We start from the raw sequence: 25,503 nt of genomic DNA, 5'->3' as shown, positions 1-25,503 counted from the left end.
TCAAAATACAGACAGAACACACTGTTTTCACGCAGCTCACATCTCAACATTAGCCCATTGTTTTATAGACCTGGGCGATTTCCTCAGTGACCAGCAATGGTCTCAACATTTCAGATGCAGGGTTTTTATCGACAACCATTGACGGTTGACACAAGACACGCACAGAAGTACTTCGACGAGGAGGACAGCATCCTGGACGAGAACATCCTTGAGCACAGCGCTCTAGATTCTGGCCTAGAAATGTCGCCACCGATGGCCGAGAGCAGGAGAGAGTCTTTTGCCGTATCATCAACCTTATTCTCTCCTAAAACGGAGGACTGGCAGTCGGTAGAGATGCAGTCTGTGCCATCAAATAATCCCTTCATCGAGCCTCAACACAACACCAACCCTTTCATGCAACACCAGCAGGCCCAAGCGTTCCAACAACAGAACCACTCTTGGTCCATGACCAACTCTGGTTCTTGCACTCCTTTGCAGCAATTTGACGGGTTGCCAACCGACTTTGATAGCGATGCTAGCGTCTTCCAGCGAGGGTCAATGCAGGTGCAGACGCCGTTCTCTAATCCCTCCAACCATGTACCCATGTTTCAGTCCGTCAATGGACAGTCCATGCCAGTATCACCACAGAAGGACCAGTGGATGGCTGCCAATCTCAAAGACCCCAAGCGGATGCGTCCCGCCAGCCCTACCATCCGCTCGCACAACGAACTTCGAAGAGGTGATGGCATCCGCAAGAAGAACGCACGCTTTGACATCCCTGCTGAGCGCAACCTCAACAACATCGACAAGTTGATCCAGCAGTCGACGGATGAACAAGAGATCAAGGAGCTGAAGCAACAAAAGAGACTGTTACGAAACCGACAAGCAGCGTAAGTGCCTGACATCTGTCTACCCTGTTATCATGCTAACTGGCTGTATAGTCTCGACTCTCGACAACGCAAGAAGCAACACACTGAACGTCTCGAGGATGAGAAGAAGCATTATACTGCCCTCATCGGCGAGATGGAGGAAGAGATGCAGGAGCTCAAGGCACAGATGGAGCAACTCTTGCGAGAGAAGCAGCAGGACTTTGAAGTCATCCAGACCCTGAAGTTCGAGAAGGAAGAGATGATGCGCACGCATACCATCGAGTCCGGCGAACTACGCAAGAAGATTGGCGTTCTCACGAACCATGTCCAGACACTTGAATCTGCTGCCATGTCAACCGCCCCAGCGGTCGCCAATACCTCCAGCTATCCTAACGCCTCCTTTGGCGACATGGATGGCCTCACCATGGATGGTTCTTGGGACAACATGGGTTTCCTCAACGACTTCCCCATGGAACAAGACGTCAAGGCTGAAATGCAAATGGTCCCTGTTAAGAAGCCTGAGGTGCAGTTACCTGCCGACACTGAAAAGCCCGCCAACCAGGGCGGTCTTCTCTTCATGCTTTTCCTCGTCGGTGCATTCGTCCTCTCGAGCCGACAGCCAAGCATCCCGCGCGTTTCCGAGGATGTTCGCGCTGGGGCTGCCACGCTTCTTGAAAATGTTCTCAAGGATGCCGGTGTTTCGCAGAGTGCATCCAGTGGTCTGGATAATGTTGCTGCCCAGCCTTCTAGCACTGGCTGGGCCGCGGCTCCTGTCCCTTCGATGCAGGTCATGACTGGCCTCAATGGCGTCGCCCCCTCCATGCTTGGAGATCTTTCCGACAGCTTGACACAACCAACTCAGGAACAGACCAACGAGCAGCTATTCTCACTGACACCAGCCCAATATAACGGTATCAATTCCCAGGATTTTCTACACAATGCTCCAGAGCGCACCACAAGCCAAGGCCGACGCAACCTCGCCGATGCCCTTGCATCGATGCGCAGCAACAACAAAGCACAAGTTTACACGCGGTCTCTCCTCTGGGACCAGATCCCAAGTGATGTTGTTCGCAGCTTCGCTAAGATGGTCGCCGAGTGCAATAGCCCCGGCGCAACGACAGGCAATGACGCCGAAACATGATTTACGACACGAAATGATACGTCTCACGACATGATCATCATGACCCAACGACAAGAAAATTCTATCACGACAACCTTTTTTTTTTCTTTTTTTCCCCCAGGTTCGATTGGCATTCGTCCACTATTTTGGGTAATTACCCGCGAACCTTGCACAAATACACTTCTCCGCCGCTCCCGCGACAGCTACATACTGTGCTCACGCACATCAAATTTTACTGTTCGATTCTTACGGCTCGACACGAGCCCAACCATTTTCGTCCTCCAACTTTGCAACTTATCTCTGGTCGGTTTAGCAGGCGAGCAAGCGTTTGATATTTCTGTGGTTTTCTCTTTGCATTTCATTTGCTTTTTGGTGGTTTGTCTCATAACATTTTTGGTACTTAAGTAGCAAGGCATGGCGAAACGGGGGTTGGTTGGGAGGGGATCACCACAACTGGATCATCTGGGATGTGCACGGGAGGCTTCACATCACTTGGGATCGGGAAGTCCGAGTTGTACTATGGATGTGGAACTTGGGGCAATGGGACGAAATTGGAGCGTCTCAGCCCGCAGATTGGGCATATGGGCATTTTTGGTTGTCCCTCTCTCCTCAGGCATGGTAGAGAGGGAACAGCCGACAGTATCTGTTACTGCAGAAGAGCACGGGAGCAAGATGGACTATCAGTTGCAACCCCCCAACGTCTCACGACGACACCACAAGCATTTACTTTGTTATCTTCCTTTGTTTCTTATCATGAATTGGACGCGAAAGCGGCGGCGGTGACGTTACAGCACAGCGCAGCGCAGCTGGTATGATATGAGATGAGTTGAGATGAGATTGCTGGACGAGCTATGACTCCTCGCGAGGACATGATATACAGGGCTCATGAATGTCACGACAGATACACAGCGAGCTGATTTTTTTGTTGCTGGACACTGCTCTCCCAGCGAAACACTACTTGTAGCTAGGCAGCAAACAGATATCAGAGAGACTTGAAACATGACCAATTATCCTATGATCCTTGATAAGCAAGCGGTGCCTGCTTTGCCTATCTACATTGACCAGACTGAAGACGACATCACGCACTTGTAAGAAGATTAAGCACAGCCTCTCGCGTCTCAGGAATCCTTTGCGGGAATCCGCGTAAGAAAGCATGAGCAGATCTTCGCTGTGTCTGTCGGCGATTCTCGCCCTTAGAAACGAAACCCCCACTGTCATCAGGCTCCAGGTCAGAAGCTTAAAAGACCATATTCCAAAAAAGCAACACAGACAGACAGTCCTGAGAAGCCAACCCGATTTCGATTCCACCTCCCGGTGCGTACCCACACTCCACCCGCCGCCGACTTACATCACTCACTCACTTACACGCATACACACGCATACTGTCTGTCTGAGCCACAGAGCCCCAGTCTTAAAAATAAAAATGCCGGAGACAGGAATACTGTACCTAAGACTGACTGACTGACTGACTTACATTACGGACTAAATCTGAATCATGGTGCATGTCTCACTCATGTCTACCCAATCCGTCCGACATCAAGGCTGCTTCTGACTGCGGTTGGCGCAGCGCCCGCAGGTAACTAGCTGTGTTAGAGCATGCATTGCGCTTGTGCCTCTGCGACGATGCCCTGATGGATGGATGAAATAAAGGAGAGCTTAGCAGATGGAGACAGCGAGTGGTTGAAGCCAGCCCACACAAGCGGGCTGGGAGTGCTGGAATGATCGCACCGCGTGCAGGCTGGGTTGGGGGTCTCAATGGCCTTGTTTTACATCAAAGTATAAGAGCGCGACGCTATACGAGCGAGGGAGGGTGTGGTGTGGTGTGGTGTGGTGTGGTGCGGGTGTGCGTGTGCGTGTGGACCAGCGGAGCGGTGCGATACGTCAATCCGGCGACTAAACCTTCTTCTAAATACTACAAATAGAAAGAATGGGCCGCCACAGGACTTCTCCATCGACCTATCTGGTTTACGGCTGTCTAAATAAAATCCGGGGGAGATTGTCTGGGAACCTCGCAAAAGGGGGAGGGGGCCAGCGGTCTCGTGGGCTGAGGGCCGATCGCCTACTGACGGATGGCACACCACGAGCATTACTCGCTGAGAGCTGCCACAGACACATTACACCCTGCATGAGAGAGAAGTCAGGAGTCCAGCGGGAGTGCGCAATACACAGTTGATGGCCCATGGGAATCCATGGCCGCCTCCTCGTGCTGCCGGCTCCTCCTCTGATCATCCCCCTCGTAATCTGATGTTGGTCATAATCATCAAGAATCAGGAATCCTCCCTAGACCCCAAAGCCGCAGGTACATGCGCTCGCTCCTGACTGCTGGGGAATACCCTCGACACTCTGTGCTACCGTTTCTCTTCCCTCCTACCCATCTTTGTGCCATGGTCGGCCTATAACGGCGCACCCTGACGCGAACCGCTGTCGTACTACATCCTCCCCTCTACCGGTCGTGACACCCTCGCGCGGCAAATGATGTGCCTTGACTCTGTGTCTCGTGTCGCCCAACAGCTGTGCCAAGCCCCGGGACATTTCTCGTGTCGCTCGGGGCCCCTGGCAGTGGTCGGGATTCGAGAGGCTCTTCACATGGCCTTCTCTTCTATTCGAATAAGTTTTGCATGCTGCGACGTGGACAGAACGGTAGTTGGACCAGGTGTTTAGACGATGGAATTTTGCTCTGAAAGCTCAGTCTTCAGCTGACCGGTCTTACCTGCGATGCTGACACCAGCCACAGCCTGCAGGACCGGGCTGCAGGCGGGCGACCAAGCAGAAGGGAGACCGAGGGACTCGGATCGCTGGAACCCGTCGGCCGATGAGGCATAATTTGAGCTGCAATGTCGTGCTTTTTTTGCTCCTGTTGGTGCTCCTGCTGCTGACCATACAGGATATTCTCTATTCATCGAGTCAGTTGCAGCGGCGAGACTGGCATGATTGATGGTCGGGAAGGCTCGAGGCGAGCCCGCGAAGAGCCGCGATGGTCTGCCGACCAGTGCAGCTCAGGCTGGGAGCATGGGCTGATGGAGTTGGGGCTCCTCCAATGGCTTTGCCGCCTGTTGAGCGATTTGACGCAGTCACTATATGTATGCAGAGCAACGGGACAATGTCCGGAAAATGCAATGGTAATCATATTCGCCTCCCTAGTCCACGAGATCCAATGCAAGGCAATAACCAGAAACGCCTCCATCGTGATGCCAGTAACCTGATTGCCATTACTCCGTGCTGCTTTCCAAGATAACTCTCAGGTCCGTATGTGAAGGCGCGGAGAGAAATTGGGCTGCGCTGCAAGCCGGAAGGTAAGGCACGAGCGCCATTTCACATATCGTACATCCTGACCATGTTGAAAGTTCTGGGCGAGAGACTTATCTCGCCTCAAACCAAGAACCAGACGAGGGATTCCACCATCGTCATGAACCGTATTGCAAAGCAGGTACTCATAGGTAGTGGCGTGGTACAGACACGGTCTGTCCCTTCATGTCTACCTGTACCTCTGTGTCTCCATTTACAACACTAGTGTCCCTGTGGTTGTGCTCCAGATAGAGTAACCTCGGCAATCCTCAATTGTCAATATGCTAATCATTCGTCAGCGTACCACGACGGGTACGAATGGCGTATTGACAATCGCGGCCTAATGTTGTAGCCGCGAGCCTTCTACTTCTTGCTATAGCCAGGTGTGTATTTGTCTTTCCAGATCCTAATGCAAGCGGCCATTAGTCTCAGTCAAGCCAGAGCTGAAGGAAGGGCTTCGGCAGCCATGCACTTCCCGACGGTGACACTGTGAACGTCACCGTTAAGGCCGCTGGGATGGAGAACGATGCCGTTACGTCGACTTCGACGACGGGCTTGTGCTTTCGAGGTTCAACCCAATCGGCCCCTGTTACCACTTCCAGAAAATCGGGTTCACAGCTAACGCTGTAGCTAAGACGTCTCCGGCGACACAGATACCAAAGGAAAAAAGTGAGGCGGCGGCCCAGTGGTTTTGGGGGCCGCCGGAAGCAGCGACAGCCTATCAAACGACTGGCGTGCAAGTCATCTGCGACGCAGTCTATGCATGAGGGTCGACACCCGAACCATTGTTCGTTTCTATCCCCGTTCCGGACATGCAGCTTGGGGATTGGGCTGAAAAAAAGGGCCTCCTGGGCTCATAGGCTCGCGAATTGGGGGATGAGACAAGTGTGAAAGGGGATCTGGCTTACCAAGTATTACCTAGCGTTTTGTTCCCATTCTGCTCAGCTAGCCGATAGTATTTTGCTGCCGCGAACTGCAGAGAGGGAAAATAGCACTATGTCAGCCTCATCCTTTCATGTGGTAAATCGGTCGAATGAGATGTGTGGGGGTTCCTGCGCGGCCAATCTATTTGTGATATGGGCCACGCCTCGTTGATGCCCAACCGTAAGATTCAAGCAACTAGGCTGGATGCCATGCAGCTCAGAGCTCTCTCCAGGAAGCAAATCTTGTGCAACACGAGCTCTGCAAGCCACACTAATGAGGCTGATTCCTCCAGGCCATACCATAAAGTACTATGCCATGTCATCGACGCCGTGGGGAACTAACACCAGCCGGCACCATAACGACGATGCTGGATGCCTAGGTAGGCATGGAAGGGCTGTGATAATGGCCGCTTACCTTGTCTTTCTTACAGCCGAAGCCCTCAAGATAGCACCAAGCTGCCTCGTTCATCGCGTCTTTGAAATTGTGACTAGGTCAGCTATCTTGGCCATTGGGCACCATCAGTCCAGGGTTTGACTCACCCGTATCACCAAGATTCGCCGCGGTCTCATAATACTGCAACATCATGCCGTCAGTCACTGCATGAGATGATATTTGATGCCTCCTAATCGAGATCCCTGGCCCGGATATGCCAGCGGACAGACACCCAACAGGGGCGGCACTCTGCTTGATACCCGATTCCAGGTTTTCCCGTCTCGTTTGCATCGTGAAGGCAAGGGAGATCGACCCACCTGTTTGGCAGCTATTGGATCCTTGGGGATGCCCCAGCCATGGCGGAAGCAATTGGCCAATTCGAAGATGGCAAGAACGAGCTCGCCCTTCGCAGCACCGCCCTTCTTGAGTCCTGCCTGTAGAGCCATGTTCTCAACCACGGCAGCATTCGACGCCGCCGCGGACAGGTAGGTTACGGCCCCTGTTGGGTCTGGCGTGCAACCCCACCCGTGCCTGGAACGCAGACAGTCAGTCTCTAGATCATTGGACAATGGGGAGGATGCGTGGCCGTCGTCACGACCATACGATGTGCAATCTGTGTGCGTGAATCCCAAGGAGTGTGATGGGCATGCATAAGGGTCTCTGGAGCTGCATCATAGAGAGAGCCCGTGCAAATCTTAGAGCTCACAAGACCGAAGATGGGCATGGCACGACGATGATGAAGGCCAATCGTGCCTGAATGGGGGTGATGGGGGCGTCCTTACCTCAATGCAAGCCCGTAGAGCACTTGACTCAGGGGATTGTTTGCGCCATTTGGATCGGCCAACCTGCCAAAGATGCGCGTTGAATGCTCCAGCTCCCCTGCCTCATGCAGCCGAATAGCTTCCTGGATATCAGCATCTATGGCCTGGGAGGACACTACTCCGTTCTGGGGTGAAGCTCCCCTTGTGCTCCTGTCTGCTACCTGCATCTGGGCGAAGTCCACGGATACTGAATTGATAGGCGAGCTTGGTCGGCTTCGATGTAGTGCCTCTTTCTCTCCGGCCGTCTGGGCCAACATTGTAGCTCTCTTTTCCCATTGTAACTCGGTGCCTTCCTTGTCCTCTTCCTGTCCTTCGACAGGCGCAACGATCTCGGGCAAGTCCTGCGGTACATTCTCCGAGCTCGCCGGCGCTCGACTTAGATGTAGCCTCTGCGAGAGGCGTCTGTGTGTGGATTCCCTCTTCTCAGTCGTGCTCGTTTTACTCGAAACGGACGAGCCCCGCGAGCGCGACTTGAAGACGTCAAGGCTCTTCCTGGCGCGCGACGAGTTGTTGTCCTTGGCGGTCAGGTAGTTGTCATCGTCGCCGTTCAGACTCGCGGGATCGCTCGGGGGATGGATGACCTCTTGGGTGTATGTGTCGGAGCGGATGAAGGTGAACTCGGGGGCGGCGAGGCGGCTGACGGTGTCGGGATCCTGCTCTCCATCTTCAATCCGGTCCTTCTTCTTGAGGATGTCACGAAGGCCCATTGCGGCAGAACCCAGACCAGATGTCAAGTCACTTCACGTCACTTTAGATTGCCCTTTCGCTATCGTAACACCAGCTGCGGGTCCCCCCTGTCGAATGCTTGTACAATGCCTGGCTGGTTGGTATGTCCGTCTATCTATTCGGCACGGACAGGATCGATCGGATCGACTGCGATTCAATCGTTTGGCGGGACGGTCGTGGTCACCAGGTACAGGTAATAATGATGTGAATAAAATGCTAGAAAAAGGTAACAAAAGGTGGTCAAAGGGAGCCGGCGCTGCAACCCGCTTTCTTTTCAGTTACTCGCCAGCCGTCGAGGGTTGATCCAAACCTGGAGTTGAGGCTATTTCAGCTCTCCTTCTCTCTTAATTGCATGCGCGGCGCGGCGCAGAGCCCCTTCGTCACTGTGGGTGCCATTTGAGGGGGCTTAGCAATGGCGGTGCAAGCTCCTGCCACTGCCTGACTACGAGTGAGGAGGGCAACGCTCAACCACTGAAGACGGCGCCTAATGTGACGTGACAGGTCGTCGAGGGTAAGGGCTGCGTTGTGCGACACACTTCAGCGCCTCCAGTGGCTGGCTTTAGCGCTGCCAGGTAAGTGAAGAGCACCCTGAATTGGCGTATTAGAGTCTTTAAGATGTTGATAGTCTCAACAGCAGAATAGTACAACTGGGGCATAGTAGAGTGTTTCTGATTAAATTAAGTTTCTTGTACATTAAATTATCAATATTAAAGAAGGTTGCTTGCGAAGCCTCCTGTTAGATGAACAACATGATTTAGGTTTTGAAGTATCTACCAGTATCAGAGGTTGTTAGTTATAAAGTCATCTAGTCATATCAATTCTTTTAACAAGTCACTAATGCACAAGTAGATTCAATATCTTCTGTCTTCAAGGGAAAACCATGTCATTGGTAGCTCGTCTCTATCTTCAAATATCCATGCTCAAGGAAACCATAGGAAACTTGTTCTCGAGGAACGAACTCACCTCCTCTGGTGAGATCAGAGTTTCGTCGAGGTCGGCGGACTCACCCAGGTTCTCCGTATCAGTTTCCGCGTTGCTTTCGGACTCTCCAGAGTTGCTTTCAGCTGGGATCTCAACGACTTCGGTGACGTCTGGAACTCGTCCCTTGAGTTTCTTGGAGACGACGCTCTCAAGCACGGCTAGACATTCCCTGGCTTTGGCGAACTTCTCATCCATCTCGTCCTTGTTCTTGGCGCACTTACTGCAGAGCATGTCCACCCTAAGAGTTGCCAGCGGGTGTGACACCATGACACTGCAACCTTCGTTGACCAGACCAGCATCAAAGGCTTTCTCCTGAGCACATTTACTGAATACTGGACCCCAGCCATAGTGGAAGCACTTCCGAAAGACGACTCTGCGATGCCCGCACATATTTCTGGTAAGACTGAGTAAGTCAGAAGGTGATGAAGATTATGCTTCGTTGGGCGCTGAGCGACTGGTGAACAGGAATGAGCCGATGGAGGATTCAGGGCGAGTTAATGATCTTTAGAGCTATGGGAGATCATGACTGCTATTTATCTTAATCTATTTAATCTAAATCCTCATGATCAATCTGGCGGGTAATGGATGCCTTTGTGCAGGAAAACGTCAATGGCATTGTTCGAAGGTCTTGGATGCTCTTCTCTCCCGGTGCCTTTGTTCAAAGCTGAAGAGAAGATGCATGAGATATCAACGACAAAGAAACGCATCCGCAGCTATTGTAATTGAGAATGTACCCTACAGTTACGCACAATTGCTGAACGAGGGCATGGTTGCTAAGGAAAGCTGTTCAGATGGGAGGATGCCTCAATGTCTTGGTAAAGAGCCTACTATGGCCATCACTAGAGAGCAACGGGCAGACAAGCAGCTTCTGTAATACAATAATGATTATTGCTAGCCGTGCAAGCCGTTTCAGGCAAAAAGTCCGGGCTACCCATCAAGTACTTGACTATCGAGAACTTCCTGGAAGTTCCTCGCCCAACAGATTTTCACACCGGCATCACAGTCTTTCACATGACGCACAGTGTACCCTAAGCGGCGTAACGTTTGGAGAAGACTGCTCTCGCCGTCGTCCGACATGACAACACCGTTCGTAGATACGAGACACTCCAGATCAGTCGTAGAGTCTCCAAAGTAAAACGACCTGCTGGCGGCAGTGTCCTCAACAGTGCTCTGCATTGCGTGCAGCTTGTCCGCGGAACTCACTAGAACGGTGTCCCATCCATGTCTTTTGAGAAGTTCCGGTCCAACGAGCCTGCCCTCGGGGCTGATCTCGTTCGCAACGACATCGATGTCTGGCTCTGAGATGGCGCCATGGATGAACGACGCAGACCAGTTCACTGACATGATGGATATAGTCCAGCCCTTCTGCGTCATGGTTTGGATGAAGTCCTTGAATCCAGGTCGTATTTGGACACTTCCGTTGGCAACTGCCTCTTTCCCGGCCCTGAACAGATAGTCTTTCTCGATGCCGTTGAATAACCCGGATACTTCAACACGACGGTCGGATGTCTCCTCGACCTCCTTCCGCCCACGCAGAAACGCTATTTCCTGATCAAGTGTGGTTCTTGATTCTTCTGATTCCTTGAAGTTGTGCTTGTAGTGCTCATTGTCAACCATATACTGTTGAAGGATATGGTCCCACGGACGCGTCAAATCAACCCCATGATCCCTTTGGTATGATAGACAGGATGTTGCAATGTCGCCAATTGTGTCTTTAGCGGTTATTGTTCCATCAAAATCGAGTATTATGTCCATAGCCATGCTGTGTGAGGATACTTAGAGATTTGATGAGTGGGTGTTGTTTTTTGAGAGTTGATCACTGACTAATTCAGAGAAGTTCATGGCTAGGTTATAATAGGCGCGAAACAGGATGGGAGCAGAGCTACCGCCGCTAAAGGGATACAATGCACTATCCCTCGTTCTCCCAATTTTTGCGAATACTACGAACGGTTGGAGACGCTTTTTTCGTCTTTTCATTGTCTTTCTTTCTGAATGCTACGGGTATCGTGTCATCGATCTTCCTCTACGGCCATTTCATGCCTATATACCAGCCATTTGCCGCCAACGCCAACACATTAGAGACCGCTTGATCAAATGTAGCTTGACTCAAGCTGATCTGTAGTAATACATTTTCTCATCCTAATCACAGGACGTCTTCCATCTTGACATTCTCGTCATCCTCCTCGTCTCCATCGCCTTCGGAATCGTCAAGGTTGGCATCCGGCGCCATCTCTGCTACGCCCTCCACGGGGCGCTCATGCTCCGGTTTCAATGACCACGTATTGGCAAAGCGTCCGCTCTTGTGCAAATCGGCGACTTTCTCCAACGTGGACCGCAAGTAAGCCTCTGGTTGCGGAATCCTCCCGCGCAGAGCCTTCATGGACCAATACTTGAACTCTCCAAAGAGGAGGAAAATCCTGTCGAGCAGTTCGTTCTCTGGCATACGAGCCGTCTTCATCTCCGCCCTCTTCTGCTTGTTCGGTTTCTCGCCCGTTTTCTAGATTCCTCGTTAGTTCCAATTGCACACCTAAAGGACATCACAGAGAAACTCACAATAAATGAGCTGAAGACCTTGTTGCCCGTGGCCGTTCCTGCTTGAGCAACATTGGACCTGACAAGATGATGGTCCACAATGTGCAGCGTACTGTTCGGCTTGACAGCCTCTTGGGCACGCACATAGAGTAGATGCTGGGTTTCATCATTCTCGATAGGGTTCGCGCTTACTTCTGTGCGGAGTCGCCCGGCTATTCTCGTCTTTTCTGTGATATCGTTCAGTATACAGTGGTCAGCAGAGTTACGCGCAGGTGTAACACACTCGGGATAACCTTGCGGAAGTATTCCTGCCTTCCTCGTTTGCCACCTGGGGTTGGAGCTGGTTTCTCCTTGGCCCTGAGGAGATGTGATGGGATACCAGCATCAGCGGCCTGCTGCCGCGCCTTGTTCTTTGACTTGTATCCTTCAAGATCGGCCTCTGAAAAGACAAATGTGTTCCTCAAATTATGCTCCTGCACCTCCAGGTTATATTCCTTGGGTAGATTCTGATGCTCCGCGCGGCCTGGATTCAACAATATCGCCATGCGGATCTGACGACTGTTAGATACAATTGCCAAACCAACCAATCAATGCTTGTCTTGCAGCCTTCATACCTGTCCTGTCTTGGGATCCGTCCACCTGCGAACCTTGCCGACCTCGAGAGGCGCCTCGTCATCTAGGCTGCCCCAGGCCGACCACAGATACTTGGGGATCCGGCCGAGTATCATGTCGTCTTCGGGGTTCTTCTGATCGCCGGGAAGGATAGGCTGGTAGAATTCGAGATCGACGTCCCCGGCATCTTCGTAGGCATCGTCGTCGAGCGCCATTGGAGAGCCCTCGTCGGCCTCAGGATCGGGCTTGATGGCAACTTGGTCCGCCATCTTGGCTCCTCGATGGACCGTCGCAGGGCGGTAGTACCCTAATTTGCGTTCTTTGTTGTCGCGCTGAAAGAAGAGCGCAGTCAAAGAAAGTGAAGCAGAGCTGGGGAACCTATGACGGAAGCGGATTTCGGCATGGGAAGCAGGAACAAAGCTACACCCATCAAACAGCCGTCTAGCTAAGGTCCACTGGTAGGTAGTACCTAGAGTCAGTGAGGAGGGGCAGTCATTGGCCAGACTTAGCGCCGCACATCAGACGGGCGGCATGGTCATATGCTAATCTAAGTGCCGTTGGTAGGTATATACCTACCTCATCGTACAGTCATAAACGCCAAAAACAATATTTCTTTCCATCTCCATCATCTTCCTTCTCGCGACTTCACCCTCACAACCAGCAATCCGGCAAACTCCCCTCCTCCCTCCTAAGATTGTTCTCATCTCACTCTCTTTATCTACATTCATCCAGATTCGACGACAAACATCTTCTAACAAGGAAAGCGCAACTTCGTCAACAATGTCAGAAGAAGACAGAGCCTTGATGGCTCAAATCAGTCAACTGGCTGGTGAGTTTGCTCCTACGTTAAAAGAGCCTCGTACTCGCAAATCACTCCGCTAACCATCATTCAACGGTAGGTCAAATTAACCGTCACAAGAACCAGGCAGCAGGTCTCAGCGTCACCTCCCACGCACCGATTCGTACGTTCTCGCCACCGCAAACAACAGCAACAGCTGGTTTTAACAGTCCCCAAGATGCTCCTGGTACAGGCCGAGGTTTCTATCGCGGCCACGGCCGGGCTTCATACGCGCCGCGCGGTGGCTATCGCGTCGCAAAACCCGCGCCGCATCGACACAGAACTCTTGTTCTCAACGGCGCGACGTCGTCGAGCAAATCTGATGCTGATTCTGGCGCCGCCTCTGATGCATCCACCACCTCGTGGGTGACAAAGAGCGACCGCCATCTTCAACTTATCAACACCAATGTATTCGAGAAGGAGAGTCAGGCACGGACAAAAGCTATTGAGCAGACCCGCCTCCAGAAGCAGCAACAAAGGAATGACCGGGAGCGTAGCAAGCTTTTCAATCATTTCAACCGCGCAGCCAACGGTACCGCCGTGGTCGCGTCTACTAACGCTTCTGTCGCAGCCAACTACGAGGTGACGCTTGATGGAATCCGCTTTCGTGTCACGAAGAATGGCAGCAAGCTTGTCAAATTACCCGGTGTGTTTTCGCAACCAGGTCAAGCATGCTCGACTGGTGCTTACGCTCGTGAAGGTGACAACAATCCGCCCACCGCCACACCAAAGACTGCCACCATTGCTGGAGTTAAGTTCTATCGAAGCAAGAATGGCAATCTTTATCGACATGGCATTGTGAAGGCGCAGCGGTACGTCGCCCTCTCTGACGGCATGCAGTATCTAACGCAAAGCAACACTAGTCGCTCTGGCGCTATCAAGAAGATCGACCAGCCGTGTCAGGTCTTCTCCACGACCGGTATCTCCCTACTCCACTTCTCGGATCCCGCGACGACGGACTTTTCGTGTCAGGGTCATGGTATGTTCTCTGGAAATTTACTGACATGTACACTTTGTGCTTCAGGTTCTTGCCCGAAAGGTCCCCAGTGCCGCTACAACCACAACCCGTCTACAGTTGCCGTTTGCAAAGATTTTCTTCAGAGAGGCGAGTGTGCGAACGGCGATTCATGCGATCTTTCTCATCTCCTTACTCCCGAGCGCACGCCGACCTGCGTGCATTTCCTCAAGGGCAACTGCTCGAATACCAACTGCCGTTTTACTCACGTGAAGGTAGCCCCAAGTGCCCCGGTTTGCCGAGCCTTCGGATTCTATGGCTACTGCGAAAATGGTATCGATTGCACAGATCGACATGTTTTCGAGTGCCCCGACTTCAGTAATACCGGTATCTGTAAGAACAAACGCTGTAAACTTCCCCATCGAGAGAGGGCAAGCGTCCTCCGAAAAGCCGCGGCTGCTCGCGAGCAAAAGCCGGAGAAGGAGGAGGAAGACATCTCCAGCGACGACGATGACGGAGATGCGGTCGACAGTGACGACGTTGACTCTGACGAGGTTGAAGAGTTCATTGGGGAAGATGACTCTCTCGCGGTCGAATTTACCGACCAAAAGGACTTCATCCAGCTGTGATGTTGATCTTTTTGGATCCCTATTCCTACCTAAGATAAGTCCTATCTCTTCAGAGTCCATCGCCGGCTCGTGATGCGGGACCATTCTTCTTGCTACCCCTTGTTATTTGAGTTACGTCTGCTTGGTTTGGATTGCCGCGTCTCTTGACAGGCATTTGATTTGGTTCCTGGTTGCCTCAGAAGCATAGACAAGATACCACGATAGCATAGCTGCAATAGAGGAAGAAGTAATGAAAGAAAGTACTTGTATAAGTCTGCGAATTAGTCACATGAAACGATCTATTTACATAACATGACCTCCCCTTGGAGCTTTGGTGTTTTGATGCTTGGGCATGATCACAGAGGTGACTTCGCCCCCACAAGTGAATCTTGTGCGCTGTGGGGGGCGGTAGTGGCCCGTCGGGTACTGTAAGCTTAGCGTACTTGGCAAGGATATTTTAGTCTAGCGTGAATGCCTGCGTCATTTGGGTTTGTCTTATCTAAGGTCTTTGGTCTAGATCCTGAGTTTCATCATTCATCCACACTCTTCACCAGAACTTGACATTGTCGCTGTCTATGGACTTTACCTCTAACAACAAATCGACTGAATCCTTGGGCTGACGCGATGCAGTAAAGAGCGTCATTAATGTGCGTCTGATAAAGTGGCACGAAACCACAGCGCACGTCTCTAACAAGATTTTCATTTCGTTGAGTCTTATGAGGTGATCGCGGCTCAGTGAAGTTCTTGGCCATTGCAAGGCTTCATTACTGTTCTCCAGAACACACGTACGGGCTGAGAGGATGTCGGAACGTGAACGCAGCAATAGCCGGCCTCAACGTCGGAGGGTCCAAGTGCAAGAGCCTGAACGCCGGCCTTTGCTGCTGAGAAATCAGTTCAGTCACGAGCCAGAGCCAGAACCGCTCTTCTCCTGTGTTGCGAACCCTCACTCTCATCTGCCAGTCTACACAAATATCCACCGAATACGAAGAGATATCATCTCGATAGTTGAGGATTACTTGAGTCTAGAGCAGTTACGGGATGTGCGTATTAACATATCCGTTGTGCGGCCTTTGGTCGACAAGCTTTACGAACTCGATGATATCTCAATAAGTATGTTATACCGCTCGTTGATGTCACTCATGTTAATCGATCAAATTACAATGCTGTGTCGAATTCACAGTCTCTGACGAAACGTCAATGCTGACCTGCTCTTAGTATATTGTTTGCTTGTCAATCGCGCACAGTTCCTGCACGAACAATCGCATTTGCACAATCGGCAAAACGTCAACTGGACACGAGCTATCTTGTGTGAGCTTGTTGCCACAAGGATTTTACGTCGATTCAACGAGGACAATGACGGCGCCGAAGGTCTTCTCGTGCTTGCTCACATCCTCGTCGCAGGATTCGAGCCGTTTCAGAATGCGCCAGAGGAGATTCGTCAACAAGCCCTAGAGTCGACCTCTTGGACATACCATACCACACTACCGGCCCTAGAGGTTGCAATCCTCAGCGAAAGCAAGCTCTTTCTGAGCTCAACGTCTTGTCAGAAGGTGTAAGTAAAAATCCAAATACAGCCACGATAAATCGTCTAACATTGAAAAGCATCGATGCAATTTATGAAGGCAGAATCATTTATACGCCCTCGAGCTTTCTTGATATCATTCCAGATCGTTATAAGCAGAAGCCCATATCATTGTATGACCCTCGAGCATCACCTATCCTGAACCAATACCGCCTCATTGTGCCCCGTACCAGAAACATCTTGGAGATTATGCAATTCATTATTCTCCTGTTTCTTTACTTGGTCTTTATGGCAGAACGAGATCCATCAAGGCTTAGTGTTCTTGAAGTGGCCTTTTCTGTGTATGCATTCGGCTGGGTTTTGGATCAATTCGCTACGATCTTAGAACACGGCTGGTGAGTTCCCCCTTATTTCCCCATAGCAGTGAATTTCGGCTCATTTGCGTGACAGGCACGTTTATACACAAAACTTGTGGGCATTTCTCGACGTGAGTTTTGGCATCATCTATTGGGCCTACCTCATACTTCGGATCCACGGATGGCGAATCGGCTCGATTGCGCCAGGTCAACAGGCTCTCGATGTGCTCGCTATTGCCGCGCCAGTCCTTGTCCCTCGACTTGCCTTTAATCTCTTGTCGAACAACCTCCTATTTGTCTCTCTTCGAGCTATGATGGCCGACTTCACCCTGCTTACTGGCATCGCAGCCTGGTAAGTATCCTATCTAATAAAGTTCCTTGTGTGGAGCTAACGACCCTGGCTCTAGGTGTTTCGCAGGCTTTCTACTCTCCCTCATTTGGCTTGGCGAGGGTGCTCATTCTCCAGTCACTGTCAGCAAGTGGATGTTATGGATCTGGTTTGGTCTTGACGGCACCGGGATACAGCAAGCGGTAAGATATATGCCCTACTAATGCATCTACCTCATACTAACGTGCACCCTGTAGCCTGAATTCCACTGGCTTCTCGGGCCTTCACTTATGGTTGCCTTTGCCTTCCTAGGCAACACTCTATTCCTCACTATCCTCGTGTCAATGTTGTCTAACACATTCAGCACAATTGTCTCTAACGCTACTGCCGAGATTCAATTTCGCCATGCTGTACTTACTCTGGAAGGCGTCAAGGGAGATGCCATATTTGCTTACCAGCCACCGTTCAACATTCTTGCGATGTTCATTCTCGTACCCCTTAAATTTCTCGTGAACCCGCGATGGTTCCACAAGATTCATGTGGCAGCAGTGCGATTGCTCAATCTGCCGCTGCTCCTCATCATCGCCGTCCTTGAACGCCGTAGCATACTGCCTCTAGACCCCGTAGATGGGGTGACGACCATGAATAATACGGCGGGTGACCGGTCGAGGCAATGGTTCTGGGAGAAATGGCGCATTACGACACACGGAGACATACACTCGGTATTTGAGTTGCCACCGCCCGATGAGATTGAGGAGGATATTGCGGTCGATGACGAGTTGACGCGCCATCTGATCCGGCGCCAATTCACTCGGAACAACACCGTGGACTCGCCCAATCTTCCTTTCAGTAAACGTAAGGAGGACACGCGGAAAGATGATTCGCGCAAGGACGCGGATGGTGACAGAGATGGACGGACAGATTCAGACGGTCGACAGACGCCGCAGCCTAAACCACTCAAGATGGTCAGCAGGAGGGACAGCATTGCGCCATTTCCCGGTCTCAGACAAGAGATCTCTGGAATCCTTGGTGACAGCGAGGAGATGAGCGATCTATCGACGAGAATTGAGGCTCTTGAGGAGAGCAATGCCCGTATCGAGGCAATGTTGGCGAAACTTGTTGGCGACCTGGATGATGACCAGAGCATGGAAGAGGAGTCCGAAGCGGGCAAGACCGGTACACTCAGAGACTTAGATCGGACGGCGGACGAGCAATGAATCATTCATGCCAGCCCGAACCGATGAAAACGCCCTCGCCGTGTCAAGGTGTATCAGTATAGAGATAAATGATTAAGGGGAAACTCGTGTGGTAGTTACTTCCCTGCAAAGCGTTGGCTACTCATTAGTCTTGGATGATTTGTTTAGATTGTAAAGTATAGCATGAGATACCATACATAGCCGTTTTTAAATATGAATGACTGTTATTGCGTCAATTGTCTAAGATTTGATCCTATGCGTCGTCTTGATGAATCATAGTCAAGTTCTCGAGTTGAATGCCTATACCTACACATGTTTGAAAACAATTTACCCTCAGATGTAATGGAAACGAAACAATCAAGAGCAAGCAACAGCCAGAATTCAACCTTGAACTACCCCCACCGCTTCGACACCTCCACGATGTGCAACACAGCTCTTTACCGAAGTCGAGGCTGCGGCTGCCGGTGGCTCCGTGTCGATGAGCAATGCGGCTATGGCATGGGCTTCTGCACATGCCCGGATATCGCCAATGGCATTTGCAAACCGGCGATGAAGTACTACGACTGCGAGCACTGCCCAATTCACTATTTTGGTGGAGTGTACGATTACAACAGAATCCGCATGCTAGTCAAGCTGGAGAGGGGCATCAAGTTCGGAGGAGGCGTGAATAGAGCCGACCCTGGATGCGAGATGAGATGCGTTGTCATGTAACGGACGACTTCGCGTTGAAAACAAATGCTGCTGCTATGTGTATGTCATCTAGATGGGTTCTACTCAGGTCAGTTCATCCTGGAAGCACTAAGTTTCCAAGTTAACAGTGACATAGAATCGCTCATAAGACTCCATGCCTAGACACAGCGTAGTCAACCTGAATAGGGGTAGAATCACGCTTAGTTAATTGAGGTTTACACTGGGTAAAGAATATGACATAAAAGCTCGATAGCCTCAGCACTTGAGCAAAATAGTGCGGTTTGAGATATAGTCAGATATTTTCTATTGCCTTCGAGTAGCAAGCCTCTATACCCAATAAATTGCTTACAACTCCTTCTCGTGACATCATCAACAGCATCAATGAGGGGCCATCAATCCCTCTTACAGCTTTCCGTTCTTCTTGTCGCATGTCTCTCTTAATAGAGCAATAACCTCTGAGGGGTCCTTGGCACCGAATACCGCGCTTCCTGCGACAATGACATTGGCTCCGGCGTCGGCCGCCTGATCGATCGTGCCAGGTCCAAGGCCGCCGTCGACTTCGATGTTCAAGTCGGGGTATCGTTTCCGTAGCGCCTCCACCTTGGGCAGCTCAGATGCCATGAACTTCTGTCCTCCAAACCCTGGCTCCACCGTCATGATCAGAACCATCTACCAAACGTATTAGTCTCATCTCCGGAGCCTCAAGCATGCTGGAACATTATATACTGACATCTGGTCGCTCCTTATCATCGGTCGTCTCGAGAATGTCCCATAGTACATCGACGCTTGTCTTGGGCTTGATGGCGATACCGGCTTGCAGGCCGCACTCATGGATGTACCTGATCAGCTCCTTCGGGCTCGTTTTCACATCCGACTTGCCGAACGGGTCCTCGGAGGCATCGGAGAACGCAGCCTCATAGTGGAAGCAATATAGATCGCAACCAGCCTTCTTGAAGTCCTTGACCCACTTCTTGGGCTCCGCGATCATCATGTGGCAGTCGAAGGTGCCTCGTCCGTAGGCTGTGGTGGGCCGGTCGACATGCGGGCGGATCTTGGCAACTACAGGAGCGCCAAAGGTGATGTTGGGAACAAAATGGCCGTCCCTGATGCATAGAGAAATAGTCAGACTAGGGACCATCCCAGAGCAAAGCGGTATCTCGAGAACGAAGAGCTAGGACTTACATGATGTCAACATGGAGCCAGTCAGCCCCCTGGGCTATTGTCTTTGCGCATTCCTCTCCCAGCTTGGCGAAGTCCGCCGACAGGATTGAGGGAGCAATGATAGCATTCGGAGCCATGGTGAAGGGGTGCAATGCCTCTTGGAGATGTGTGTAGGAAGATCGCGAGATTTTGGATTGTAGATGAAATTCAAGTCTGGAGATTCTACTATGCTGGAGCTTTTTGAGGTGGGGGCGGGGCTATCTGACGCAGGCGTGTATCAGGAGCTATTAACTTAAGTCAATAATCACCCAACCAACTGCTTGTCAATGCGACGGCAATTAGCGGCTAAGGCGGGCTGCACAAGGGTCCAGACCACCGGGCGATGGGCGACGTCACAGCCAACAAGCCCCAACAAATAAAGTGTTGTGCACTGAGGAGCTTCACAAGAATGACACCAGTGCCCGATATTCTCCAACCCATACACCGATGATGCCTCCATAGCGGAGTATAAGAGGCACAACGAAGATGGCGAACCTACTCTCCTACGTGCCTATCATCAATCAATTCGTCTCATCCGGCAACGCATCACAGGCCATCAAACTCGATCCCGTCGAGGTCCACAATGTCGAGACAGCTCCAGAGAAGCGGCCGCGGACGCTGAAGCACCTGATCCGCGCAAACCACGTCAACCACTCCATCATCTACCATGACCTGCGGTTCGACAACCACATGCCACACATTCTGTCGTCGGCGTACCTGCTAGGCGCAAGCGTTGACCAATTGCATCACATCTACGACAAGGAGGCCCAGGAGCTTGAGCCGTGGGAGGACTCGCCCGCCGAGCTCACCGAGGAGGACTGGAGAGAGTTCCTAGGCGACAAGCTTTACCAGAGGGCTTTCATTGACTTCTTTGAAGATGCCTTGGTATCGAAGCATTCGTACAATTGGAAGAAGGTCGTGGACGAGTACATATTCAGTGGAGAGCAACCTCTTGTGAATGGACTCATTGGTGGGCTGGGACATCCGTTGATCCATCTGGGATATGCCTATGAGATGGACAACCGTGAGATTGCCATGGAGGCTCTGGGGCTTTCTGCAGTGCAATACAACTACTTCCACAAGTACATCGACGACAAGTCATATACGAAGCCGTCGCCGTTCAGCTCGACGTCGCCTCTCGATCTCCTGCACAAGCTCCAGCAAGACACGCGCTTCGACGGCCTCTTCAAAGACCGCGGGTTTGACAATATTGATGTTCTGTTTGAGAAGCACGAGCCACTCATTCTGGAGTACTGGAATGCGTGGAAGTTTGAGGATCCCCTAAAGCAATTCCAGGAATCCCAGGAGGCAGCAGTCGCCCTCCTTGTTGCAACCGTACCACCGGGAACTCACTCGTATAATTTCTTTGTCGTTCATCTACTTACAACCAGCCACGCCGTCAGGATACTTCTGCCAGTCATTCCTGTCAAGTTCCATGTCAACCTGGTTAGGGAATGGTGGCTGTTGACGCTGGCAGTATACATCGCGGAGCTGCGACCCAAAATCGATCCTGACTACATTCCGTCTCCGTCAGGCAAAGGGTGGACATACGTGGAGGACAAGGCGATCAACTCGCGATGGGCCACCGATGCACACTTCGTCAAGGGTGTTAGAGCCATGAAGGAGGCAGCACGGACCTGGGGCGATGTCCATGATCGATACTTAGCGGCAGCCGTGAGGTTCGTCGACGATTTCGAAGGTTGGACGTTTTAGTGTCTTTGATTCTCTGGTAAGTTCTGTTGCGGGTGACTGTAGGATTCGTGACTTTAAAACGGAGTTGACAGTCCGGGCATTGGCGCTGGTTGTTGAGCATTAGTGCACCTTGCTAGTGTTAACGCATGGTATGATGGTACTCAAAATTGAATCGGAAATGGATAGCTGTTGGATACTTCCACTCCTTTCTGACAAGCCAGTTAATTCAAAAAAAATCTACGTTTGGCAAAAACCAGCTGTCTTTGTGAACTTACAGACCTCTTCTACTTATTCGACATTCAGCAACACCGCTGATAAGTCAGTGATCGTGAATTGGTCCGGCCGACTGGAACCGATTCTCGCCCCACCATCCCGTCATCGGTACTACCTTCGGCACCGGGGCTGTCTCACCGATCGATAAATAGTCTGCCTCGACGACCCTCGATAGCAGTTGCTAAGTCTCCAGGTAGACTTTGAGCTGTGTTCAAGTTGGCAATTGCCCACAATGCAGGCCGTCAAGTCGATTGCGAGGCAACAGAATGGCCTCCGAGCTGCTGCTCGTGGGGCCCTCGCTCTCAGCAGCGCACCGTCACGAGCCGCCCGCTTGTCACCGAGCTCTGCCTCCCCGATGCACCGCCAGCTGCGTCCGACATGGCTCGCGCTGGCAGCGAGTCCCGCCGCCTCCAGATCCTACGCCTCCGCTCCCTCCGACTCACAGGGTGAGCTCCAGAAGACGCCGCTCTACGACCTCCACCTCGCCCATGGCGGCAAGATGGTCCCCTTCGGCGGCTTTCACATGCCCGTGCAGTACTCGTCACTGTCCGTCAGCGCCTCCCACAACTTCACCCGCGAGAAGGCCTCCCTCTTCGATGTCAGCCACATGGTCCAGCGCATCTTCCGCGGAGACGGCGCCGCGGACTTCCTGCAGAAGGTCACTCCGTCCGACGCCAAGGGCCTAGGTCAGCACCGCAGCACGCTGAGCACACTCCTTCACCCCAAGACGGGAGGAATCGTGGACGATACAATCATCACCAAGCTGGCCGATGACACGTTCTACGTGGTCACGAACGCGGCGTGCAGGGAGAAGGACGATGCGTACTTCGAGAAGGAGCTTAGCGGTGTGGACAATGTGACCCACGAGAAGCTCGAGGGCTGGGGCCTGGTCGCGCTCCAGGGCCCATTGAGCGCTGAGATCCTGAACGAAATCCTCGCTGAGCCTGACAAGGTGGACCTGAAGCAGCTGTACTTTGGTTCCTCGATTTACGGGATGGCCAAGCTTCAAGACAACAAGCTGTCTAGCCCTATTTTAATCAGCAGAGGTGGGTACACTGGCGAGGATGGCTTCGAGATTTCCATCCGGCCGGAGGAGGCCGTTGCCGTGACCGAGGCCCTTCTGGCTGCGGGGCCGGAGAAACTACAGTTCGCCGGACTGGGAGCTCGTGACAGCTTGAGACTGGAGGCAGGCATGTGCTTGTACGGCCATGACCTGGATGACACAACGACGCCCGTCGAGGCTGCTCTGAGCTGGGTTATTCCCAAGGAGAGGAGGACGAGCGGAGGCTTCCACGGTGCTGAAGTCATCACGAAGCAGCTCGTACCCAAGACCAAGGGTGGTCTTGGCGTTGAGCGCAGGCGCATTGGTCTTGTTGTCGAAGGAGCACCGGCCAGAGAGGGCGCCGAGATTGTGAGCAAGGAGGGCGAGAAGATTGGTACCGTAACGAGTGGGTGCCCGAGCCCGACGCTGGGCAAGAACATTGCCATGGGATATATCAAAGATGGTTTCCACAAGTCAGGCACTGAGGTGGACGTTGTTGTTCGGGGCCGCAACAGGAAAGCCACTGTGACAAAGATGCCGTTTGTGCCGACAAAGTACTGGAAAGGCGCCGCGCCTGCGTAGATACTACTATACTATGTTGGGTGGTGTGGATCGATCTTGTACAAGTCAAAAGCAATACAGGTATTTTCGGCAGGAGGGCTTCTCTCAACAAAAGTCTCCGTCTTTCTGGCGCAAACGGTTTAGTCTAGGCAGCACATCCGGTATTCCACATATCCAATCCAGGAGCGGAGTTTGACGCATGAGTTAATATGATTTTCTCTAAGACGCAATTCAGCAAAAGATTGTACATGAAGCACCGAGCACACTTCTGGCTCTGAAAGTAGATATGATCGCAAACGCCAGCCACTATGCATGCTAAAATCAAGAAGCTCGAGGGGGAAAGGCATCCTATATCGCCTAGCTGCAGTACTCCATTCTCGTAATTACCCCGTCACCTACCATAACACGTACAATTGCCTGTAGTCCGTCATTCTAATCATCCGGCCTTCTCCATGTCCTTCGGGCTCGGGTCGCCAATACCGTCCTCGTTGATGGCAAACAATGTGTCACTCTCGGGTAAGCATGGACTGTCATAAATCTTGGCGATTCTCGTCTCTCCTCGGCCCTTCTTCAAGCTGATTCGCGTCGTACTGGCGTGAGCAATGATGTTGCCCCCAATGGGTTTCTTCGGGTCTGGGTTGAACATCGCAGATGGGCCACCATCGACCTGGGCCACGACCTGATTTGTGATAACGACCGCAATGCCGAACTCATCAGCCAGTCGCTGCAGAGTTCGCATGAACTTGGCTAGATGTGTCTGACGACTGCTCAACTCTCCTCGCCCCAGGAAATCTGTGCGATACAGAGATGTGGCCGAGTCGACAATCAGAAGGGAAAATCTCGTCTCGCACATCATCGCGGCTGCTTGATTCAGAAGTTGCAGTTGGTGATCGGAGTTGTAAGCACGGGCATAAGCCACATTATCAAGGACCTCTTCGCCGGACAGACCATAGCGGTTCGCGACGGAGAGGAGCCGGACCGGTCGGAAAGTGCCCTCAGTATCGATGTATAGACACTTGCCTTCGCCACCTCCCATGTCAAATGGAAGTTGGCAAGTCACCGCAAGTGTGTGGCATATCTGAGATTTGCCAGTCCTGAATTCACCGAAAATCTCGGTCACGGAACCAGTCTCAACACCGCCAGCGAGAAGTGTGTCGAGGTTCTTTGAACCAGTTGTGATCGATATTAGCTCACTGCGGCGCTGGTGCATCTCTGTGGCAGTAGTGAAGCCCATGGGAACCAGCTTAGACGCTACAAATTTGGTCAGTAAGTAGCTAAGGGCTGAATTCATGAACTTGACCTACCCTCTCCGAGGATCTTGGCGGCTTTCTGTTCTGAAATGCCTTTGATCTGCTCAAGAACTCTGCGTGGCGTATAGGCCACCGACTCGACGGTGTTGAATCCGCCATCAACAACAAGCTGGATATCACGCTTGGTGAGGCCTGCAATGCCCTTCACACGAATAATTGTGAGTAAATATGCATTGACCGGAAATTATCTCGCAAGGGCAGATTTGAGCATACCTCGAGAGCCGTGAGAGGCGTAGGAGCGCCAGGGCCGGTCATGCTACCATCCTCGCCCTCCTGGGCGGGATCATATTCCTCCATTTGCGTCATGGCGAGAGGTAGTGGCCGTGTGCAGCAGTAATGTGTAGGCTTGAGAACTTCGAAGATCCAGCGAGGATGAAGCTTCCGAGACGTCTTTTGTAGTGGACGGAAGAGCACGGGAGACGTCACAAACTGCAGATGGCGAGGTGGCGATTCTGATTGTGGTGTTTGCCAATTTCCCAGTGGTTTGTTGACGCGACGGGACGGAAAGCGCGTTTGAGCTCTTGCGGAGGCAGGAGCTTGACTGACGCCAGGTCAGATGACCTCTTTACAGGCAGACACGCGCTAAGCTTAGGCCAAAGCAGCGCTAATCCGCCGCCCGATGGGCCCCTGATGTGACCCTCCTCTAGGCTC

At 52.0% G+C, this 25,503-nt stretch overlaps 11 protein-coding genes across 11 annotated transcripts; 6 read left to right on the top strand and 5 right to left on the bottom strand.

Moving 5' to 3' along the window:
- Positions 1-537: 537 nt before the first annotated feature.
- On the top strand, positions 538-1,989 carry UCRPA7_6727 (putative bzip transcription factor protein; the record flags this gene model as incomplete). Its single annotated transcript, XM_007919264.1, has 2 exons — positions 538-869; positions 921-1,989. The coding sequence occupies 2 exons, from the start codon at positions 538-540 to the stop codon at positions 1,987-1,989; spliced, it is 1,401 nt and encodes a 466-aa protein (XP_007917455.1).
- Positions 1,990-7,387: 5,398 nt separating this feature from the next.
- UCRPA7_6726 (putative hcp-like protein) lies at positions 7,388-8,137 on the bottom strand (the record flags this gene model as incomplete). Its single annotated transcript, XM_007919263.1, has 1 exon — positions 7,388-8,137. One exon carries the CDS (start codon positions 8,135-8,137, stop codon positions 7,388-7,390), a length of 750 nt encoding a protein of 249 aa, XP_007917454.1.
- Positions 8,138-9,062: 925 nt separating this feature from the next.
- On the bottom strand, positions 9,063-10,754 carry UCRPA7_6725 (putative upf0655 protein ycr015c protein; the record flags this gene model as incomplete). The annotated part of the gene is made up of 3 exons (XM_007919262.1): positions 9,063-9,449; positions 9,526-9,540; positions 10,158-10,754. The coding sequence occupies 3 exons, from the start codon at positions 10,752-10,754 to the stop codon at positions 9,063-9,065; spliced, it is 999 nt and encodes a 332-aa protein (XP_007917453.1).
- A 526-nt stretch (positions 10,755-11,280) lies between these two features.
- On the bottom strand, positions 11,281-12,550 carry UCRPA7_6724 (putative transcription initiation factor iif protein; the record flags this gene model as incomplete). The annotated part of the gene is made up of 4 exons (XM_007919261.1): positions 11,281-11,634; positions 11,691-11,896; positions 11,953-12,220; positions 12,284-12,550. 4 exons carry the CDS (start codon positions 12,548-12,550, stop codon positions 11,281-11,283), a joined length of 1,095 nt encoding a protein of 364 aa, XP_007917452.1.
- A 511-nt stretch (positions 12,551-13,061) lies between these two features.
- UCRPA7_6723 (putative ccch zinc finger protein) lies at positions 13,062-14,703 on the top strand (the record flags this gene model as incomplete). Its single annotated transcript, XM_007919260.1, has 4 exons — positions 13,062-13,110; positions 13,181-13,243; positions 13,298-14,098; positions 14,159-14,703. 4 exons carry the CDS (start codon positions 13,062-13,064, stop codon positions 14,701-14,703), a joined length of 1,458 nt encoding a protein of 485 aa, XP_007917451.1.
- Positions 14,704-16,871: 2,168 nt separating this feature from the next.
- UCRPA7_6722 (putative nonselective cation channel protein) lies at positions 16,872-18,105 on the top strand (the record flags this gene model as incomplete). Its single annotated transcript, XM_007919259.1, has 3 exons — positions 16,872-16,912; positions 16,968-17,091; positions 17,146-18,105. 3 exons carry the CDS (start codon positions 16,872-16,874, stop codon positions 18,103-18,105), a joined length of 1,125 nt encoding a protein of 374 aa, XP_007917450.1.
- A 399-nt stretch (positions 18,106-18,504) lies between these two features.
- UCRPA7_6721 (putative nonselective cation channel protein) lies at positions 18,505-18,795 on the top strand (the record flags this gene model as incomplete). The annotated part of the gene is made up of 1 exon (XM_007919258.1): positions 18,505-18,795. The coding sequence occupies one exon, from the start codon at positions 18,505-18,507 to the stop codon at positions 18,793-18,795; it is 291 nt and encodes a 96-aa protein (XP_007917449.1).
- Positions 18,796-19,176: 381 nt separating this feature from the next.
- Positions 19,177-20,072, bottom strand: UCRPA7_6720 (putative ribulose-phosphate 3-epimerase protein; the record flags this gene model as incomplete). The annotated part of the gene is made up of 3 exons (XM_007919257.1): positions 19,177-19,443; positions 19,505-19,877; positions 19,957-20,072. The coding sequence occupies 3 exons, from the start codon at positions 20,070-20,072 to the stop codon at positions 19,177-19,179; spliced, it is 756 nt and encodes a 251-aa protein (XP_007917448.1).
- A 388-nt stretch (positions 20,073-20,460) lies between these two features.
- On the top strand, positions 20,461-21,687 carry UCRPA7_6719 (putative mgs207 protein; the record flags this gene model as incomplete). The annotated part of the gene is made up of 1 exon (XM_007919256.1): positions 20,461-21,687. One exon carries the CDS (start codon positions 20,461-20,463, stop codon positions 21,685-21,687), a length of 1,227 nt encoding a protein of 408 aa, XP_007917447.1.
- Positions 21,688-22,294: 607 nt separating this feature from the next.
- On the top strand, positions 22,295-23,563 carry UCRPA7_6718 (putative glycine cleavage system t protein; the record flags this gene model as incomplete). The annotated part of the gene is made up of 1 exon (XM_007919255.1): positions 22,295-23,563. One exon carries the CDS (start codon positions 22,295-22,297, stop codon positions 23,561-23,563), a length of 1,269 nt encoding a protein of 422 aa, XP_007917446.1.
- A 415-nt stretch (positions 23,564-23,978) lies between these two features.
- On the bottom strand, positions 23,979-25,149 carry UCRPA7_6717 (putative dna repair protein rad51 protein; the record flags this gene model as incomplete). The annotated part of the gene is made up of 3 exons (XM_007919254.1): positions 23,979-24,793; positions 24,847-24,994; positions 25,066-25,149. The coding sequence occupies 3 exons, from the start codon at positions 25,147-25,149 to the stop codon at positions 23,979-23,981; spliced, it is 1,047 nt and encodes a 348-aa protein (XP_007917445.1).
- Between the last annotated feature and the right edge of the window lie 354 nt (positions 25,150-25,503).

The sequence above is a fragment of the Phaeoacremonium minimum genome (genome assembly GCF_000392275.1).
Source record: "Phaeoacremonium minimum UCRPA7 unplaced genomic scaffold PA7_03_scaffold_492, whole genome shotgun sequence".
Classification (NCBI taxonomy): Eukaryota; Fungi; Ascomycota; class Sordariomycetes; order Togniniales; family Togniniaceae; genus Phaeoacremonium; species Phaeoacremonium minimum.
This window is presented reverse-complemented; position numbering and strand designations above follow the sequence as displayed.